At 42.2% G+C, this 22201-nt stretch overlaps 1 protein-coding gene across 1 annotated transcript; it reads left to right on the top strand.

The window, feature by feature from the left end:
• Positions 1 to 175: 175 nt before the first annotated feature.
• Positions 176 to 20602, top strand: mst1 (macrophage stimulating 1; the record flags this gene model as incomplete). The annotated part of the gene is made up of 18 exons (XM_080790689.1): positions 176 to 227; positions 717 to 894; positions 2179 to 2294; positions 3017 to 3131; positions 3221 to 3357; positions 5766 to 5886; positions 7128 to 7246; positions 8551 to 8722; positions 9341 to 9471; positions 9977 to 10079; positions 14452 to 14588; positions 14774 to 14806; positions 15151 to 15265; positions 15565 to 15642; positions 15942 to 16088; positions 16918 to 17024; positions 17947 to 18086; positions 20420 to 20602. 18 exons carry the CDS (start codon positions 176 to 178, stop codon positions 20600 to 20602), a joined length of 2184 nt encoding a protein of 727 aa, XP_080646815.1.
• Between the last annotated feature and the right edge of the window lie 1599 nt (positions 20603 to 22201).

The raw sequence follows: 22201 nt of genomic DNA, 5'->3' as shown, positions 1-22201 counted from the left end.
AACACCGTGGCTTTTCACGCCCACTGTAGTTTTGGTTAGGTAAGCTCTGTCTCTGTCCTGTGTCATTATGCCGTCTCGTTAGCCGACATATTGGGACTATTTTGTAAAACGAAACGTCAGAGGAACGCTTTTATTTTAGTTTTTTCTCCCACATTGATCATTGACAAGAGGAACAATGAAGCACTTAGTATTCTGTATTGTGGCAATTTTCAACGGACTGGCACTGGGTAAGGTTTTGCAATTCACTGTAACTTATAGAAATATTTATTTAGATGTTTATATTTTACACTGAGCACTCTGTTATGTGTAATAGGATATTAAGGCCTATACATTGTAGCATCCCTTTGTTGTTGTATTGTAATGTTATGTTGTGATAACAAATAAGTGAACCAGCCTAATTATTTTTATTATTATTTGGGAAATAGTGGCTTGGGTTAGGGTTAGGACATGTGTGTTAATTATTGTACTTATTTGAAGTAGTAATTCGATAATTAATGATGTTATCCTGTATTGGGCAGGCTGCTTTACTAGCTTCACAAACATTTGCAAATTCTTGGTCCAAAGGTTATATGTGTGCAGGCTCATTCCCAAATGTTGATGTACCAATAATGTGCATAGTGTATAGGCTATAGGTTTAGTCTTTATTTTGCAATGGCAAAATAGGCACAAAAATGGCAACAAAATGGATCAGTGCTGTGTTATAGTGCCATAAGTAGTGTGTACTTGTCTTGTTCCATTGCACACTCCAGGGCATCGCAGTGCACTGAATGACTTCCAGCGCTCAGAGGGGAGGGAGCTGGTTCCCACATCGTGGAATTCTGCTCGGGTTGTCATGCTCACAGGCCTGGGCCTAGAGGACTGCTCCGCTAGATGCGCACAGTCATTAGAGTGCCGGTAGGATTTGTCCTATACTCCTCGAAAGGCCATTAACCACAACAAACTCCATGCATTCTGTTGCCCGGGGTCCCTAGGGGCCTATATGCCACTCTAAAAAAAGGTGCCAACTGGAACCAACATTGGTTCCTCTTCAGACTCAGAGTGATGCCATCTAAGAACCATTTTTGTTCCATACTGGAAGGAACCTTTCAGACCATGGTCCTTTGAAGGCATGTCCATCTATAGAGGGTAAGGCGTGTGACATCATCATACCCGGACGTTTTGCGGGAACGCCTACTGAGTAGCAAAAAACGTCATTCTGGCCTTGACAGCCTATACATCCAAACTCACTTTGCCACTCGATTTACCACTCACGTTATGCATGCGCATACCCTCTATACAAGCAGTCATCATCAGCCACGGGTGACGGGAGTAGTGCAGAAACTGGTACACTTACCTTTCACTTGTATTTTTGGTGTTTTCGCTGTTTATTTTGGTTGCCCAAAAACAAACAGTGAAAACGCCAAAACAGGGCGATGAACCTCTGCAAGTAAACACCACCACACTACTCCAGTGGCTGATAAATAAGAGTTACATAGGCTAGGCTATGCCTTTAAATAACCATTTATTTGGGGCACAAATGTTTCCCTCTACAAATCTCCTTGTCAACAATAGCCAATCTACAACCTCACAATGCGTCGTGAGCTTGTATTGATCTGCTATTGTCTGTGAATTTTCACCAATCTTTATCTGAATGTTTTGACATGCCAAGAATAAGGATGCCAGGGTTCACACAGTACTTACTACTGAGTGGAATACATGGGTCTGGAAAGTAACTAAGTACATGTACTCAAGTACTGTACCGGATCAAGCGCACAAGCATTGATTTCCTACTGTATATTCATGATGTTGAAACACATTGTTAGAATAGTCAATAGTGTTGAGCTTGTCGATCTGCAACATTTTTAACACATACACAGACTGTGCCAGCCTCTTGCAAAGCCATGCTGTAAAGAAACATGTGACTATTCTAACTGTACTAAGTACTGTACTTACTACTATTTCACTTAAATTATTTGATAATAGCCGATCTACAAACTTTACTTTACTTTGGTACTGGTATATATTTTGATGCCAATACTTTTGTACCTTTACTCAAGTGCAATTTGAGTGTGTTTCTACATTGCAGTATAATGATACTTTTACTTACGTAAAAAAAAAAGAAAAGAAAGAAAAAGTATAACTTTTTCCACCACTCTTGGAATGCAAAAACATGACTGTGAAAACATCCCTCAACCCTAGAGCCTTCAACTACGAGACCCGTCCTGTCATCTCCTGTAAGCACCTGCCCTGGGTGGGCGACGGCAGCAACGCAGAGGTCAAGCGCAATGTCAACTGTGACCTGTACGAGAAGAAGGGTGAGATGAGATGAGTCACAACATGTTTACTAAAGGTTCCCAGCAGTGCGTGAACTGTTTGCTGTGTGGGTTGATTTCTCTTACCTTTACTTCTAATCCCCAGGGCTCACACCGAGTTTAGCAAATCCTCTTTTTCTTTTAATGCCCCCGAGACTCCTGGAAGAATGCCCTTCAACACATTTTAAAGTTTGTTTCTATGCCATTGTTTTCACAGTAACTAGTCTATGACCACGCTCTATTGTGTATCTATTTGTAGTGTTTTAACCTACTTTCATATTAGTATGTGAAAGTTATTGTTTTCACGCGTCTTCCTGTCTATGTCTTCTTATTTTATGGTATTTTTTCATTGTGTGCCGACTGCCATTGTTTTTATTTTGCTCGCTCAACTTCACTGTCTATGAGGGTATAACCCCAGTGCCTTTCAAGTAGTTCACCCCCAAAAATTACAGTCACACACCCCATGACTTTTTGTTTTTGTCAAATTCCTGAGCCAATAATTCGACGACCGGGTCATCGGTCAGTAGGAGACTCACTATAGGAGACTCTTCTCCTCTTTGAGTCTCCCGCCGGTCATCTTATTGGCTTAGGAATGCGAAAAAACATCAATGAATTCAAGGCTTCATGGGGTGTGTAATTGATAGAAAATAACTAATTCGTTATTTGAGTGAAGTGCTCCTTTTAAATAAAGGTTTGAAATTAAATGATGTTCTTTCATCCTGAAGTGTATGTACGGAAGTGCATCGTAGGCAAAGGTGAAGATTACAGAGGCAAAGTCTTCACGACCAGAAGTGGACACACTTGCCAGCAGTGGTGGTCAAAGTTCCCCCACGACCACAGGTGAGACCAATCCTCTGAGCTGTGTTGTTATCCTTGTGTCACTTCTAGTCCTGGGGTTGTTTAAAAGGCGGCCTCTCCATCTGCTGCAGGTGGACCCCCACGGCTAGTAACGGCCTGGAGTTGAACTACTGCAGGAACCCAGATGGGGACCGCATCGGGCCGTGGTGCTACACCACCGACCCAGAACGCCGCTACGAGAGCTGCAACATCCCGCATTGCAAAGATGGTACCGTACCCTACACCCCACTCTGTTCACACATACATCACTTCTCATGCTATAATGTCTTAATCCTAAAGCTGTAAACAGATCAGAAAAATAGTTTGTTTTAGGTACATTGCTAGAGTGACCACAGGAGAAACTAGAAAAAGTGCCCAGGTCCCAAGGCACAGGTCTCCACCAGGAGGATAGGAGTGTGTGTGATGTTTAGGAGTAATATAAACACAGGTACAAAGCAGGCTACTCCTGAAAACTTTAGAAGCCAATCGTAGCCAATCAGGATGGATTATGAGAAATCAAACAAACCCATCTTGATCACATGACTATGGAGAGCATCTGTTTTACACAGATCCCTGCAGGTAGAGGTAAAAACACTAATTGGCCAGTTATAGCGCCACCATGAGGCTGAGTTGAAAATGTTCCAATGGCATTCTGCCTAGTGGGAATGTGCGTGGACAATTTCACAGAAATCACACGACGTGTTCATGATTTGCGGCATTTGGTTTGAAACCGTGCACTCCTGTGAACTTTGGTAGCCAATCAGCCAATCAGGATGGAGTCTGAAAAATCTGAAAGACCCGTTTCGTTGAAAGGCTCTAGAGATACTGTGTACCAATTTGCGTGATGTTTGGACCAAATCTGTAGGTGTACTGTCCAAAAGAAGGTTTTGCCCAAAGCGGCCTCCTGGTGGCGCTATAAGAGGCCAATGTGAAAACCTTGGGGCAGAGGTTCAGCTGTGGCATTCAGGGAGCGTGTGTGCAGAGTATGGCTGCGATCAAGCCAACGGTGTCGGAGATTAGCTGTCCACAGACGGACGGATGGGCGGACACACGGACGGACACACACATGGACGGAAGGAGTGCAAAACATACTCTCTCCCCATGCCTTCGGCCTGTTGGAGACAATTACCAACAGGTTTATGTAGCAAGGAAGCCTTTGATGGTAAATGGCTGTATAAGCGTGTCCTGTGTGTAGGGTAGGGGGCTAGGGGCTCTCACACAGTGACCCGTGTGTAGAGTACTATATACTCAGGGAAGTTTAATGATGTTACGGATCTGGATAGACTGTTTACTATACAGTAAATTGACATAAAAATAGACATTTGGGTTGTGTGGTATTTTTAGTTTTTTACACAAAAGAGTCTTTCTGTCCATAGATTTAACCTTGTGGTATGATGTTTTTAACTCTTGGTCTTTGTACCCATGCTCTAATAAGCGACAGCTCCATGATTCGACATGCAACTCCTTGCAACATGCAAGTACTTTTATCCCCAATGGCAGTTGCAAGGAGTTGCATTGAACTTAAAATTGTTTTGTTGCAAGGAGTTGCATGGCAAATCAATGGTGCAAAGCAGAAATCCTCTGCTTTGTCACAGATGCGTCGGAGATGCTGACATTTCCGTAGGGAATGTTTTTGAAAGCTGTCAGCTCGCAAAATCGTATTACGGATTTACGGCCTGTGTTCTTATGGAAGATTGTTGTTATGCAGCTCCCCTGACGATGGCTTCAAAAGTTGTTTAGATTTCTTCCTGGCTGTACTCTATTGCCGTCCCACATGTGACAGCTCAACGCTGTCACATGTGGAGTTGAGATAACTGTAGAACTCCACAATTAATGTCTTGTAGGTCCCCTTTGTAGAAGAATATAAAATCGACTATGTAACTTCCAAATTATTTAGTCTCTGTGGAGATTGTGATGTGTTTCTCTTCCCATAGTCCCAAGAAAAGGCAGGTGTAGTTGGGGGGGAAATTGGCACCCATGGCTGTGCCCGTTTTTTCCTGAACAGCGTGTTCTCGAAAACAAACACATTATTGTTTAGCGTCCATTCCGTTAATGATTGAATAAATTCATTTGGTGGATTGTCATCCATCCTGGACTGTAGAAAGTGGTTTATTGATTCCAATCCATCATCATAAATGCAATATTTTTGATCTCCTCTATTTTATTGAGTGTGTTGTGTTGTGTTGTCTTTTATGTTGGAAGATCAAAGACAAGCGGTTTGATAAAGAGGTCAATATATTGAGAAGCTGGTTCAGAAATGGAATATATGCCACTGATAATGGGTCGGCCCGGAGGATTAACTGCATTTTTATGTATTTCTGGGAACATGTAGAATGTGGGTATTATGAATGTGGGTATCTTATGTAATGCACCCTTACATGCATGTGTAGTGTCCTTACAAAGGTACTGAATTAATGAATGAATGAATTAATATTTTATTTTCGTATCCGGACAATTTCTTGACCCATCCCACATGGGATTATCAGACACAGCAATTAAAACAGTAACAAAAACAAAACCATTCAGGTGTGTAGCCAGCCAGCCAGCAACTCAACCAGATTGCAAGCAGGTGCAGTAGACCCACACAGACCTGCATAGAAACACTGTTACATGTAACGGAGTATTGTCCTTATACAGAGGTGTGCATTACATGTAATGGAGAGGACTACAGGGGACAAGTGGACCACACAGTGAGTGGCAGAGAGTGTCAGAGATGGGACCAGCAGCATCCTCATCAGCATATCTACCAGCCCGAAAAGTATTTATACAACACTATACTTTATACAAAGTGTTTATACAGTGTTTATACTTGATGACTATTAGCTCTTTTAGCTCGACTACAGGAACTAAGAAAACCATACTGTTGTGTAACATATTACACAGCTAGGTTCTGGAGCTGCTACTGTACTAACACTGATTATTAGAATGTAGAACGTCTTCTTTCAATTTGTTTCTAAAATAGCAAACCAAAAGCTCATTGTCCCTTCAAGGTGGGTTATAATATAAATGTAAACAAAAACAAAAATATTAAACACGAAAATAAGTGAAAATTGATCTATTCTCGAGCTATTTTCAGCGAAGAAATGTGGTGTAGAGGGGATAAAGGAGCAGACCCTAGTAGACCACTGGGGGACCCCGGCCAACAACTTTAATTTAAGTGGCTGATATAGGCCAAATTATAATTGTGAATTACCGGAAAAAGCATGTTTATGTGTACAGTACATGCCAGACATTATTGCTTATATTTTGTATACAGTAAGTCACGGGTGCACAACGTTTTCAGCCTTGACCCCAGATTACTGAACCGTGCTTGTTACGACCCAACCATGATAATTAATTGACAATAAATGATTTATTATTTATTTCAAAGGGAGGTCATGGAGGAGAAAACAAATATAATTGCTGACATTATTGGCAGAAGGTTTTTGTTTTCAGTTTGCCACGTTGACCAGAAACTTCTTCAAGCAAGCTGTGTTTGTAAAGTTGTTTCAAGGTACTACTACTGCTCATAACTGCTTAACCCCTGTATACTTTGTTGAAAGGTGTCCCCTGGGGTCCCCCGTCTACACCAAATATCTTTGCTGAATATATATATATATATTTTTTTAACTATGAATGCAGGTGTGCCCTGATATTTTGCCTTGCCCGTTGGTGTGCTTGGGGCACAGACAGTTTGGTATATTAGGTAAAACATCTCCACTGTTTTGACATACATCTTACAATAAATGCACCGACTCTCTGTCTGTATTCCACGTATCTCAAGAACTGTTCGACCCACCGACTTAATTTCATTTGTCGGTCGGATAGGCTGTTTAGTACCACCAGAAAAGGCTCTGGCCCAAATTAGCAAATTCATTGCCATGACAAGACTAGCATAAGCTTGTTTTGGCAAATTCCCCACACCTGTGTCAAACTCCCCACACCAACCATTACACTACTTAGTCTGTCCACTTTCCACAGTCAGTTTGCACTCTTCAATGACTGAACTCTGTTTTCCAGGTATCCAGATAAGAGTTTGGATGACAACTACTGCCGTAATCCTGATGCATCCCCAGTACCCTGGTGTTATACCACAGAGACTGATGTGGAGAGAGAGAACTGTGAGATCAGCAAGTGCAGTAAGACATTGACTTCTCAAATCTTTTTGTTTAATTTCATGGACCTCCGTAACTCTGAGAGTGTACAAATGGAACCAACATGCTGACATTTCACACAAGTGAAGGTGGAGTCTCTCCTTGACCTACGCCGGTATAGGGCTGCTGGCACTGAGTATCCCTAACGTCTGAGGAAAAGCTCAAATGTTACAGAATAAATTCCACAATATTGGATTATAGTTCTTTCTGGTGTGAAGATTTGATTTGTTTTTCTAATAATAGCTTTCATTTTGTATAGAGCCTTTCATGAACCCAAGGACGCTTTATAAAATGAACAACCAACAAACAAACAACTATATGCCATAAGCCTTGAGAGAATAGGTGTCTTCTCAAGGCACTATAAGCAAAAGGATGCACAGCCAACGGGAGAGTTAATACTGAGTGAAAATAATGTATAGTCGCACACTCATAGCTGCCAATGCATACGTTTTAATGAGGACACAGAGACACCAACATTTCGGACAGATAATATTGCCTTCTTCAGGCTAATCTCTATTGGGAGAGAGTTCCACAGGGTGGGGGGCCTGCCACATTGAAGCCTCTGTCTCCAAAGGTTTGCTTGTTTGTTTTGGGGACAGAGAGGATGTCCAAGTCTGTGGACCGCTTGTCTGGGTTTCCGAGGCTAGTGGACTGCAGGTTCCATGACAGAGAACAACATGCTAGGGTTGTTCTGCTGCCTGAGACCCAATAAGGTTCCATGACAGAGAACAACATGCTAGGGTTGTTCTGCTGCCTGAGACCCAATAAGGTTCCATGACAGAGAACAACATGCTAGGGTTGTTCTGCTGCCTGAGACCCAATAAGGTTCCATGACAGAGAACAACATGCTAGGGTTGTTCTGCTGCCTGAGACCCAATAAGGTTCCATGACAGAGAACAACATGCTAGGGTTGTTCTGCTGCCTGAGACCCAATAAGAGTGGAATCATTTATTGTTCTACTGTTTTGATCCGCCCAGCGTGATCTAGTATGAGAGTGACAACACTAGCGTTGACTCCCATTGTAACAATGGAATGCGGAAGAGTTAATTCTCAATGGGATAGTTTGTTGTTGTTTGGAACTATAGAACATAGCACCCCACTTTGTGGCGAGATCAAAGCGTTGTCGCCACTCTTTTCTTCTACGGCTCTGGATCCACCACCCAGTGGGTGTTTCTTTACCCAAAACCCAAAATACTCATTTGTCAATCATAGTTGAAATTGTCAAGTAAGTTCCCTCAAAGCTCCGTCAGTGTCTGAGAATGCAACCCATTTTCACCTCTCGTGTCCAGCTGTGGTTCCTAAGAAGCGCCATCGCTCCAGCTACACAACCAACTGTTTCCGTGGCCGCGGGGAGGACTACCGGGGGAAGGTGAACGAGACCACGTCGGGGATCCCCTGCCAGCGGTGGGACGCCCAGTACCCTCACGAACACCCCTTCTACCCAAACACATACGAATGCAAGTGAGTGACACAGACCTCTGTGGGATGACAGTAATGACTAATTTACGATGGATCCAAGAATAGCTGATCTAAGCTCACACACAAATCTACAATCTACAATGCGTATGACACAGAGAGTGTGTTTCAATTAACCACTTAATGGCTTTGCACATCGCAAATGTGTCACACACCACAATGTGTTGTGAGATTGTAGATCCTTACACTTGCTGTGTGCCTTTTCTTTTAAGATTTGCATGGTTGAACTTGAATTCCAAATACATTGCATATTTAACATTTGACAGATATTCCATCTTAACAAATCAGAGACATTGGGAAAACTTAAATATTACATTTAATTAGCAATCACTGTCTTTTGATATATTTCAAGGAAATACTTTCCTTGGGTAAACCTCATCTTTAACTGAATTAATCAAGGATTAAAACCACTTAAACCCACTTAAGCAACTCTACAGCGCATGTTGAGCGTTTTTATTTCTGAGCACTTTAGAAAAGAATCCTGAAAGAACTACTGGTTTAGAGGGAATTTGTAGAATCGGCCTCAGGTCTTAATGGATTAAATGTATTGCAGAGGACTCCTATAATCCCTATTTCCCATAATTACCACATCATTGCAACCAGGGGCCTGGAGGAGAACTACTGTCGTAACCCGGACGGATCGGAGGCTCCCTGGTGCTTCACGTCTGTGCCTGAGATGAGGACGGTCCTCTGCCTGCAGATCAAACGCTGTGCAGACGACATCGAAGCTGAGGGTACGTCGCCCCCTGCTGTTCGGTTGTGGTCAGGACAAGCGAGAGGGTTTGAGAGTGGCTTCTCCTGTGCTTATCAGTGCTGGTCCGTTGAGCCTAAAGAGCAGCTGAGGACAAGAGAGCATCATCCGTGCTAGGTTATACTCATGTGACTCAACATGAGGTCCCCCAGGGGTCCTTGAGGAGGGTCCAAGTGCCCCCCAGCTAAATTAGTTAATATAGCATCATTTTAGATTAGATTTAACCACTTTACCCCTATATACATTGTCTATTTGAAAATATATCTACTGTACAGTACCCAGCTCACAACACGTCACGTTGCAACGTGTTGTTAGTTTGTAGATCTGCTATTATGAAAAAATTAAAACACAAATCTTTGAGATTTGTCCCTGGCACAACATATCATCAGATCGGGGTCCACCACCTAATACACGTGGTATTCATTTGAGGGTCTAAACTGTCTCAAGTGCTTCACATACTGCTGTTATTTCCCTGTTGTTTCCTTCAGACTGCTACCATGAAAACGGCAGGAACTACCAGGGCATGGTGCGCAGGACGAGGAAGGGAATCACGTGCCAGAAATGGAACGTTAACACACCTCACAGAACTAAGTATGATGAACAACACTGCTCTACTGTACTTACTTGCACATAACCTGAACAAAGTCGTGTGTGATATACTGTACCAGGTCAGTTATTTTCAACCCTTTTCACATCAAGGCCCATTTATTCAGCATTTGAGCCATGGATGATGAGATATAGGGCTAGATTTTGAAGGTGCGTTTTACCTATTACAGTAATATGAGCTGGGGGCGTGAGGTATGTCATATTGCAATTTTAAGCATGTTAAGAAGCGCTTTCGACACCCCGTGGAGTGCGCAAAACGGCCTTGAATTAGTCATGGGAGTGTTTAAGGCGTGTTTGAGAGTTACCCAATCAACATGTCCGTACTATTTTCTTTACCAGTCAGCTGATGTCACATACGGAATGCGCACTTTGGGGATCGTTATTATTACATTTCTTCAGGCTGGCACCATAGAAGACATGACATATGACTTTGTCACATTTGGGTTAATTATTCCTATTGCACTGCATGCTGTCACCTTTATGCCTCAAAATAAGTTGTTTCTATTGAGAAACACCAGTAAAATTATATTTTAATTAAAATTATAATTATATTATATTTGAAATGAGTAATGAGTTGAATGCGTGGTGCGTATGCCCGTGATGGTATGGTCTTCGCTCGTAGCATTTTATTGAAGAAGACTTGGATCGAGTGTGATACAGCGTATGAAAGCAAACCTCTCAAGGATTATGGAGATGTTTTTATTTATTTTTAAGGTTGAGAAATGAAATAATTATGGTCGTTTCTAATCTCAACCTTTCAAAAAGAATGGATGCGTCTTTTGCTGGCTGTTGCCATGTCTCATAGAAACAAGTAAATAGGTCTATAAAAATAATCCCAAAATAAGCGCATATAACAGGGGTCTGTAACCTATTTTAAATGAAGTGCCATGTTTTTATTTTCTAGATAGTGAGTCTGCTATATCCAGATTAATTTTAATGACACCACATTAAAATAAAAAACATATTTTGATTGTCCACAAATATAAAGAAAATTTAAATATTTTCTTGCACATTGTTATAATGATCATTATATATCCGCCTGCAGTCAGAGTTCATAGTTTTAATGAATGAATGTGATTCATTGTGAGCTGGTAGATCTGCTATTTTCAAAAGTAACATTTTAATTACATTTTTGTATTAGCCGTCCTTAAGTTGGGCAAATGCATTAATCTGGGGATCCTTGACATGGGAATGTGCTGTGTGAGGATCACTGGTTTAAACAACATTAGGAGAAACCTTTAGAAACAAGAAAAGCAACCACAACTACCAATATTTACAAGCAACTTTACAGAAAAAGAAGCCGCTTATAATAAACAGACTTGGCAACACTCCAGCAGCGTCCCAGAGCCGCTCAAGTGTAAAATCAAACAGTGCTTTAAATTCTTTTTGCGTTTATGAGGTGCCTAGACCCACGTCTAATCGTTATGCGCAGGTCAAGGGGCTTAATAGCAAATTGCGCAAAGCGAAAATAATTAACATATGGACACTCCCACAATGCTAAAATATTCAGCAACGTCGTATTCCATATGTGTGTGCGTTCAACACGGGACGATAAGGCTTTCATAATACGATTGTGCGCAGAGCGAGGCCAATTTATGTATTACCACATGGTAAAACGCACCTTCAAAATCCAGCCCATAGCCTCACAGATCCAAAACAGAATATTTAGTTGTCGTTGGATAAGATTGTGTCCACAATTCCACGCTGTATTGATGTAGGAGAGATAACAGGCACATACAAAATAACAATTATTCTACATTTTACATCATTTTACACTCTCAAGAGTTAAAGATCTATAAGGGTCCATTTGATTATCAACTCTCCATCATTTAACTGGGGACCACCTGGAATCCCGTCAAGGACCACTGGTGGTCCCCGGACCACTGGTTGAGAACCACTGTACCAGGTCATCAGATTGGGCTACTGATTTGAGTTGAACTAAAACATTATTAACCATTATTGTTTGATGTGCATAAAACAAGTAAATAATAGGAGTGGCTTATTGTTGCCCCTTTTCAATTCGCTAGTCTTCCTAGGAACAAAAAAGAAGGAATACTCACAGGCCGTGGTATAAATAGATAGCTGCATCGTTGGGAGCGATGTGTGTTGAAGCAGGGGCGGAAGAATTTACACTGGTAAGTACGCCGGAAGTGTGGAAGGCATGTTACGTCACGCTGCCACCCAAGTGATTACTGGCCAATCACAGTGCATCTTTTCCGGGACTTACAGAACCGAACATGCGCTCTGTGACGCACGCTCATGCTTCTGCGGTGCTTCGCAAAGAATCTCGGGAAAGTTTTTCCCTCCCTTGAGCACATACGCTCCACAGTCCATGTCCATGGTGGCACATGGGCAGTGTAAACACAAACTGTTCTATGTTTATATGTCCATGGTGGCACATGGGCAGTGTAAACACAAACTGTTCTATGTTTATATGTCCATGGTGGCACATGGGCAGTGTAAACACAAACTGTTCTATGTTTATATGTCCATGGTGGCACATGGGCAGTGTAAACACAAACTGTTCTATGTTTATATGTCCATGGTGGCACATGGGCAGTGTAAACACAAACTGTTCTATGTTTATATGTCCATGGTGGCACATGGGCAGTGTAAACACAAACTGTTCTATGTTTATATGTCCATGGTGGCACATGGGCAGTGTAAACACAAACTGTTCTATGTTTATATGTCCATGGTGGCACATGGGCAGTGTAAACACAAACTGTTCTATGTTTATATGTCCATGGTGGCACATGGGCAGTGTAAACACAAACTGTTCTATGTTTATATGTCCATGGTGGCACATGGGCAGTGTAAACACAAACTGTTCTATGTTTATATGTCCATGGTGGCACATGGGCAGTGTAAACACAAACTGTTCTATGTTTATATGTCCATGGTGGCACATGGGCAGTGTAAACACAAACTGTTCTATGTTTATATGTCCATGGTGGCACATGGGCAGTGTAAACACAAACTGTTCTATGTTTATATGTCCATGGTGGCACATGGGCAGTGTAAACACAAACTGTTCTATGTTTATATGTCCATGGTGGCACATGGGCAGTGTAAACACAAACTGCCATGATGGAGTGTTCCAGCAGAGGTGCTAATACAGCGTGTGTTTGGTTGGAAATAGAAGTCTGATGGGCGACACATAGAGGCCTCTGGCCCCATATTTAAGATCAGATATGCAAATATATATTATAACATGAAATGAATGGACATATTAAAACTGAAATAAAATGTATGTTCCAATGCTTAATAATATTACTTTCCATAACTGTCTTAGACTCTTTGTTGATGGGGGCTGATTTCTCGCAGTGTGCACTGTTCACATTCACAATCAGGTCACAACACCTAAACACATAAATGCTTTTCTACAGTATACAAAGACACATTTGATTGACTATGTCACAATGCCCAAACTTGTGCAGCAGTAGGCTGTAATAATAATAATAATAAAAAACATCTGTCGGGGGAGAAGCAAAGCTATTACCGCTGCTGGATCACTCTATCATCACAGTTTACACTGCGCATGTGCAAACCTCCCGCAGGAGACCGTGCCACGCCCCCGTGAGTACTCCTTCTTCTTTTGTTCCTATAGGAGTCCCCTGGGAAATGGACTGTTGAGGTGGGGTGCAACACCTACCATCAGCTCTCGGTATTCACGGCACACCAAGCCATGCCATGCTGCTCATACGCTGAGTTGGCACTGCCTGGGATTGAACTCAGAACCGTGTGCTCTAGCAGCTGACCTACTGTACCATGCCACACACTTACATATAGTATAGTATTACATTCATGGCTCATTCTTTGTTACTCGGTTTTATTATCAAATTATGGAATTATTCTATGCTTGTATTGTACTAATTAAGCAGCCTATAATAAGGGAGGCCCGGGTCATACACATAGACCCCAATCCAACGGTTGGATTGGGGTAATTCTCTGCGACATACAGTACTAGCGTCATGTCCAGTTGGGTGTACTTATATTTACTTGTATGTACTTGTATCAAGCTGCCTCACGCTACAGAAACAGGAGATAGGCTCATGCCCAATGGCTCGGCAAGGCTTACTTTACTTACTAAGACGTAAATGCAATGGTGGTTTTCACAGCCTAGGAAAACAGCGAAGTAATTATCATGACCTAAACTAGGGGTTCTCAACCTGTGAACCACCCATATCGGCTGCCGTGTTAAGTGGACATTATGGGTGGGCCGCAAAAGCTTTTGCGATAATGGGCCCTGTTCTAGAAAATGTTGAGAACCGCTGACCTAAACATTGTTACGGTCATGGACGAGTGATTCCTGTGATTTCTTTAAAGATTCAAAGCTTGGTGTATGATCTTCCAGGATCAACCCAAGGACCCACCCTGAGGCCAACCTGACAGAGAATTACTGCCGTAACCCAGATGGCGACCAGCATGGACCGTGGTGCTACACCACTGATCCCAAAACGGAGTTTGACTACTGTGCTATCAAGCAATGTGGTATAATATAGAACACTGCTCTCTCTTACTATACCCCTCATATGAGGGGGGGGGGGGGGGGGGGGGGCATACAAATGCTCTACACACTCATCAAAATACCTCCCTTCAGAAAGTGCAAATCCATCAGAAGCTCTTCTGTGTTGACAGGCAATTTAACGATTCATCTGTTTCTTGTTTTTGAACAGCTGGAGAGAAAAAACCAACAATTATACCAGCAGGTTAGTTTCTGAAGGCATACGAGCCGAACCATGAATAACAATACCAACCTAAAATGAACCTCATTATGCCTTTCTTTCCTTTTCCTTTCTTTACTTTTCCTTTCTTTACTTTTCCTTTCTTTCTTTCTTTCTTTCTTTCTTTCTTTCTTTCTTTCTTTCTTTCTTTCTTTCTTTCTTTCTTTCTTTCTTTCTTTCTTTCTTTCTTTCTTTCTTTCTTTCTTTCTTTCTTTCTTTCTTTCTGTCTGTCTGTCTGTCTGTCTGTCTGTCTGTCTGTCTGTCTGTCTTTTAATGAGTCTGAACCATTCTCGTGCCTGTGTCTTGTCATGTGCGCTTTGGGGAACAAGAGAACCCAGAGTTCAGCGAGTGCGGGAAGAGAGATGATCGCCTGCCCAGGACCATGCTGCGCATTGTGAATGGAGTCCCTGGGAACTCTCCGTGGACAGTGAGCCTCAGAGACAGGTCAGTCAGGGAGAAGCAGCGCTGGGCCTCAGACAGAGCTACTGTATATGACCCCAGACATAGGGCTGGGAGCCTTTAGGGTTCAAACCAGTGGTTCAAAGAGTACGCAAATGTTTTACTTAAAGTAAAAGTATCAATACTGTATCAGTACTAAAGTACCAAAAGTAGTTCTTAAATGAATGAATAAAATGTATACAAACAATCTTTTGAAAATAACAGGTAACAGAATATCAAATCAAATACAAGTACAGGTAGAGCTTGCCAAGCCCTAGTGACCTATCTGTTTCCCCCGTATCCAGGAAAGGAAACCATTTTTGCGGAGGATCACTGGTTAACCCCAGATGGGTGATCAGCACCAAGCAGTGCTTCTCCTCCTGGTAAACATGATCCATTTACAACCGAGAAAATGTTTGCATTGTTTTTCACATTTTGTTCACAATTCACCTGTGAATAAAATGTGTGTGTGTGTGTGTGTGTGTGTGTGTGTGTGTGTGTGTGTGTGTGTGTGTGTGTGTGTGTGTGTGTGTGTGTGTGTGTGTGTGTGTGTGTGTGTGTGTGTGTGTGTGTGTGTGTGTGTGTGTGTGTGTGTGTGTGTGTGTGTGTGTGTGTGTGTGTGTGTGTGTGTGTGTGTGTGTGCGTGCCTGTGCCTGTGTGTGTGCGTGTGCGTGCGCTACAGTTACGTGGACCTCCCAGGGTACTCTGCGACGATGGGGACGTTGTTCCGTGATCCCCAAGACGGAGAGCCCGACGTGCAGAACATCCCTCTCACCAAGATCATCTGTGGACCTTCAGAGTCTCAGCTGGTCATGCTGCAGCTGGAACAGTGGGTATTGACACAGTCTGGACTGTACATAACAAAACAAAAACAGAGAGGGACATTCCTTAGGCCTGACGTCGAACATTTTCTGAAATACCTCATGTTTTTAATCAGTGGTGCTCAATATTTCATGTCAAGGACCCCCAGAATTAATGTATTTGGCCACCGACCCCCATCTGAAAATATGTTGTTCCAGGGACTCCCCAGAAGCAAAGACTTTAGTTAAAAACGTTCGCTGTGAAAGTATATATCATTCAAAGATGTGTGCCACATTTTCACGATTTAAAAAAAATAGCAGACCTACAAGCTCGTAGTGCGGCACTCTGTGCCACTCTATGAGCTTGTAGATCTGCTATTTTCCAATAGCTAAAGTGTAACAATGTTTAAACACCTAAAGGGGTTCCCGCCCAGAATGGGTTATGCCCTGTATACTTTGTCATATGAAATATACAAGTATTATTTTGTACTATTTAACCCATTAACCCTTTAAAACTTGAGGGCGATTACAAATGCCTTCTAAATCAGTACACATGTATTTAACTTGGCCACAGATGTACTAGTGCTGTTAGTCAACTTCCGGGCAAAATTGGTCATGCTGGGTTGCCAATTTCATCAACATCAGGAGAGAGAACCAATTTCAGCTCCAATTTTGTGTCCCATGATGAAATAGGTATCCCAACCTGAAAATGTATTTTCTGTTGGAGATAAGAGTTGGGAATATTCCTCTTACTGAACAAACACTGTGTAGCAATGATTCATATTGGAAACTATTTAACATATAAAACATTGTCACTTACAGCACCTTTCATTTTCCTATGAATCATTTCCCCCCTAGCGCCGTCCAAATTAATGACCGTGTTTCTCAAATCTGTCTTCCACCTGAGCGCTACATCGTACCAGAGGGAGAGTATTGTGAGATCGCTGGCTGGGGCGAGACTAAAGGCAAGTGCAATGGAAATCATTCTTTGGTCCTGAATTGTCTGCATCATATCCTTGATGAAACTGCAATATAAAAGCATAATGTTAATAAAAATCATCATCATCATCAGTGGTACCCAAGTAGTGGGTCGGGACCCATTTGTGGGTCACAGACCTATTTTTTAAAGTAAGAGTAAAAAAGATCCCATTTCTTTCTCCTACATTTAAAAAATAAGACCTTCCTTAGCCCATCTCACAACGCCACGACGCATGGACAGCCTCAATGTACACTGCTTGCCAGCACCACCATTTGCTCCCACTATTTTAATTTACTTCATTTTCGCCAAACAACAACTCCTACACTCGCCATCTTCCCGCAGATCACGCATCACACGTGAAATGCATGTTGGGAGGGACACAGATTAATGTATGGGTCACCGTTTTCGTTGCAACACTCCCCTTGCCCTGTCCACCGCACCGACACGCGACACCTCCCCCTTTGGAATTAGACCGCGTCTCGCATCAGAGCCACACGGGGAACATTTCTGGGGGGTGCGTGGCAGACAGGCAGCATCGGAATTTCGGAATATTGAACACGTCGCCTACCAATTCTCTCCTCTTCTTTCTACCACCACCGTGGCCCAAATTCAACCCAACTTCCAAAGATCATCCGTTAACAATTCCCTCCCAATCAATGTGATCTATTATATCACATTACCCACACTGTCCTGGGTAAGGCCCTAGTATATATAACACTTATTTTAATGTATTATAGAAATTATAGAAAATGAACCCTATACCTTTTACTAAATGTAGGCGTGTGAAAGTATACGTATCCAAGACATATGAATGCCCAAGTACAGATGTTCATAAAATGTAGTTAAGTACTCAAGTAAATGTACTTCTTTACACTATAGCTCTCTGTCTCCATCTCTCTGTTTTCCAGGTACTGGAGACGACTCAGTGCTCAACGTGGCTCAGATGCCCGTTCTGAGCAATAAGGAATGCAACAAATACTTCCGGGGTCGTGTCCGAGAGAACGAGATGTGCACCAGCTCCTTCCAGGGTGGGGTGGGCGCATGTGAGGTAGGCATAATCACCAGCTCCTTCCCAGGGTGGGGTGGGTGCGTGTGAGGTAGGCATAATCACCAGCTCCTTCCCAGGGTGGGGTGGGTGTGTGTGAGGTAGGTATAATCACCAGCTCCTTCCCAGGGTGGGGTGTATGCTCCTTAGAGCACAGTTCTCCGCCAGGCCGGGTTGCCTACCCATGGCTGGCAAACTGTGGTGGTTTATGACTATTTTAGCCACCTTATGTTATCCTCCATTGATATCATCCTGGGCAAGACTTGGCCGGTTGAGTGGTTTAACGGAAGTAGCAGCATTTTGGCTGAATTACCTTACCACCAAAGGAAATGACGTTGCCGCTTTACAAATCTATTTACGTTCTCCGTGAATGAAACGAGTGTTGTGATCGGTCGGAAAAATTATGTATCCGGGGGAAAGACGTCCGACTGATGTTCCGGCGTGACACTTCCAGCAGAACCCTCTCTGCATTAGGTCGTGAAACTCGTGACCAGGCTTTTCTCTTCGCAGATGAGTAAGGCTGGGAACGAGGCTACATTGATATTATCTTATTGTCCATCGATGCCTAATAAATATACTGTAGTATGCAGTCCATAAACTTGACACAGATTGTGTATGCGGGTGGCCACACACTGAGGATTCTGACCAGGGTTCAGGGAGGCCTGGTTACATTTCCCTCATTCCTCTCTTTACACCTATAGTATGATCATGTGACAATGAAACCGATTCAGATTCAGATGTTCGCTTAATGTTTGCAGATTTGTTCAAATTATGATGAAGGCCAAACTAGGGACGATGTGGTTAGAAATACATATCGTCTCTAACGGTGACGGGTGGAAACCTCACATGTCCAAAACTTGGATTAAAATTCAAAATGAGCAAAAACGGCAGACCGTCAAGCTCGAAACGTGGCACAAATCTGCTACTTTTGATGCTTTTGTGAATGATTAAGTATAGGGCACTACAAACAAAAAGCAAACCACACAAGTAATTTTAATTTGGAGATACACTTACTACACCATCATCATTACATGTTAGCAGACGGACCTCGTCTGCATTTAAACTTGTAGCACTGCGTGTGTACTCACCCAATAATTAAATAAATGTAATACTTCGAGTCAGATATTGTGCTCTAGTTTCATATCCATTTGAAAGTTCTGGCAGAAAACATTGCCACTTTTACACAAGATTAACACAAGATTAACCCATTCTGACCGGGCACCCATTTTGGTGTTAGCATCATGTTATGCTTTAGCTATTGAAAAATAGCAGATCTACAAGCTCATAGCGCGCCACCGAGTGGCGCGCTACGAGCTTGTAGGTCTGCTATTTTAGAAAAATCGAAGAGCGACTGACATTTTTAGAATCTGATCTCAGGTCAGAATGGGTTAATCAGACCAGTGTGTGTCCAGTGGAAACCTCGTATGAATCTGATCTCAGGTCAGAATGGGTTAACACAGACAACAGTGACGAGGCCGGACCTGAAATGACTGCTGGACTGACAATATAAAAACTTCCATTGGGAACAGTCGATGTGGGAACCACAAACGTAATGGGGTACACAATTGACAGGTGCGTATGATTGGTGTGGGGAAATTGATCACATCACCTGCCAATTGTGTGCCCCATACCTTTGTGTTTCCCAAATAACATTTTGAAATGTTCAGTCGTGCACTCATTCCAGGTCCCCTCGCTGGAGATAATGTTGTCCGTGTGCAGCTTGTGGAAAAGTGGAGATATTTAATTTTCTTCTGCCAGAACTTTCAAATGGATATGAAACTAGTCTCCAAAACGACTCCAAAGTATTAGGAATGAATTATTGGGTGAGTACACACGCAGTGTTACAAGTTTAAATGCAGACAAGGTCGGTCTGCTAACCGTACATGGATAGGACCGATCTATGGCTGTCTATTTGGAATACATGAAATGTATGTAAAATCACAGACATTCTAGGGCTTACAAGTTAACAGAAGTTCATCGATCGGCATGTACAGTATACTTTCTCAATAGACCAGGCCATCTATTTGATTTTAAAACATGTTTTAAATGTTTCATGTAATCATCGAGACAAAAGATTGAGCGCTCGTTTAGCACAAAGAAAGATGCCAGTAGGTTTAAAATAAATATAAATATGTGATGTATGGTAGTTTTTTTTAAAGAAATACAGAATAACACGAGGTTCGGTTTTCCTGAAACGGAATGGCAATATTGTTAGCCGCTAGAAGTGTCACAGAAAAAGTTAAACCAAGAGTCACTTGTCCAATGGACAAGTCAAATTTGATAATCACACAGTCACACGTGTATAATTGAACTGTGTGTCCGTGTCTCCCCTACAGAGGGACTATGGGGGACCTTTGGTTTGTCCCAACAGTGATTGCTGGGTGCTGGAGGGAGTCATCATCCCCATGAGGCGCTGTGGACACCCGGGACAACCCAACATCTTCATCCGCGTCTCTCATTATGTGTCCTGGATTAAAAAGGTCATGGAGATGGGGACGGACATTGTCCCCCAACAGTGACTGTGATCATAGCCTAGGTCTGCTCAGCCGAGACCTAATCCACAGAAACCACAACCACAATGACCCTATGCAGGGTTCCATTTGTTTAAAAGAAATCTCAATCAGATGGACTTGAGTTACAACTGTATTTGGATAGCCTTTCCACATCAACAACCAAATCTCTTCATTAAAAATAAATAGTCGATCTACAATGAATCTATGAACTCAGTTATTAACTCAGTTATTAACTGAACTCAGTATATATATATATATATATATATATATATATATATATATATATATATATAGGGGCGATGATAACACAATGTGCTCTTGCTGTGTTTGAGCACACAGCACATGCTGAAAGTGTGGTAAAAGTGCAAAGTTCATGTTTTAAACATGTATTGTTATTTACATTTTCTCCCCCCAGTTATTTAGTCTGTTATCGTTTCAATTATTTGAACGTATCCAAATTATTTGAACCAAAGTTATGTAAAATAGCTGCATTGCTAGAATAAATTCAATGGCTAGTTTCAAAAGTGAATCATATAAGCAGCAGCACACATGCATACAAAGATATTCTATTATGGCCATTAATATTTAGACAGATACATATTCAAGCAGGACACGTGTATGTTGCAACGGTACAGGATCCCAGCCATTATCTCACGGATATTTGTTACTTTTGTTGTAATAATCTAATAGAGTGAATCATGTGACCCAGTTTTGACTTGTGTGACCTCAGCTTTAACATGAAAGGTAAAAGATAAGATATCGCCGTTGTCGGGCAGAAACCTTGTATCTCCACATTTCAACGTTTCCCCCCATAAATGAATGCCCCACTTCGTCCGTAACGTGTCCTGGACTTGTAGATCTGCTATTTTCACTATTTTGGAAAATGTTTTAAAGTGAAAGTGTTTCTGTGGGTTTTATAAAAGGTATTAACAAGAGCCTGTGACTAAATAACAACTATTGGGTCCATTGTAACAAAGGATCTTCTTTCCCTGATTCACTAAAACTGTTTTGGACATGGAAGGTTTCCAGCCGACAGCGATGATGACGTGCATACATATGAATGTGACACTAAACATCAGGTTATGTAGGGTCACCACAGCAGTCGAGCTCGCTCTGAACTCTGGAGTTCAATGTTGCTTTAAGGAGCCCTTGCCGTCACTGTTGACTCTCTTTAACCTCTATATGGGAGTGTAATGATTTTAGTTTGCGTTGCACTGACGCTTTGTACCACCGTTAGTCAAAATGCCCTGCCCAGAAAGAAAACAAATCTAACAACAAAGTTTAGAAACAAATCACAACTGCTTTCCTCTTTTTTTCCCTCTTTTTTTTCAACTGCCTAATACTTTAATCACTGACTTTATATGTAGCCGTAGGCCTACTGTACATACAACATCAGCGTGTGTGTGCCTGCGTCTTTGTGTCTTTGCGGGCGCCACCATCAAATGTGTTTCCTTTTGTCAAACTTTGACTTCCTAATGTCCCCCAGCAGATATCCTCTCACCCACAAAACAACTTTACACCTCCCCTCTCCCCTGCCGTTGAATGGAGCTCCGAAATACCTTCTTTGCCCCCAGTCTCTCTAAAGAAATCCCTCCTCTGCCTGTC

Source organism: Protomyctophum bolini, assembly GCF_963924005.1.
Source record: "Protomyctophum bolini genome assembly, chromosome: 2".
NCBI lineage: Eukaryota > Metazoa > Chordata > Actinopteri > Myctophiformes > Myctophidae > Protomyctophum > Protomyctophum bolini.
The sequence above is the reverse complement of the archived record's forward strand: the minus strand, read 5'-3'. Positions and strand labels throughout refer to the sequence as shown.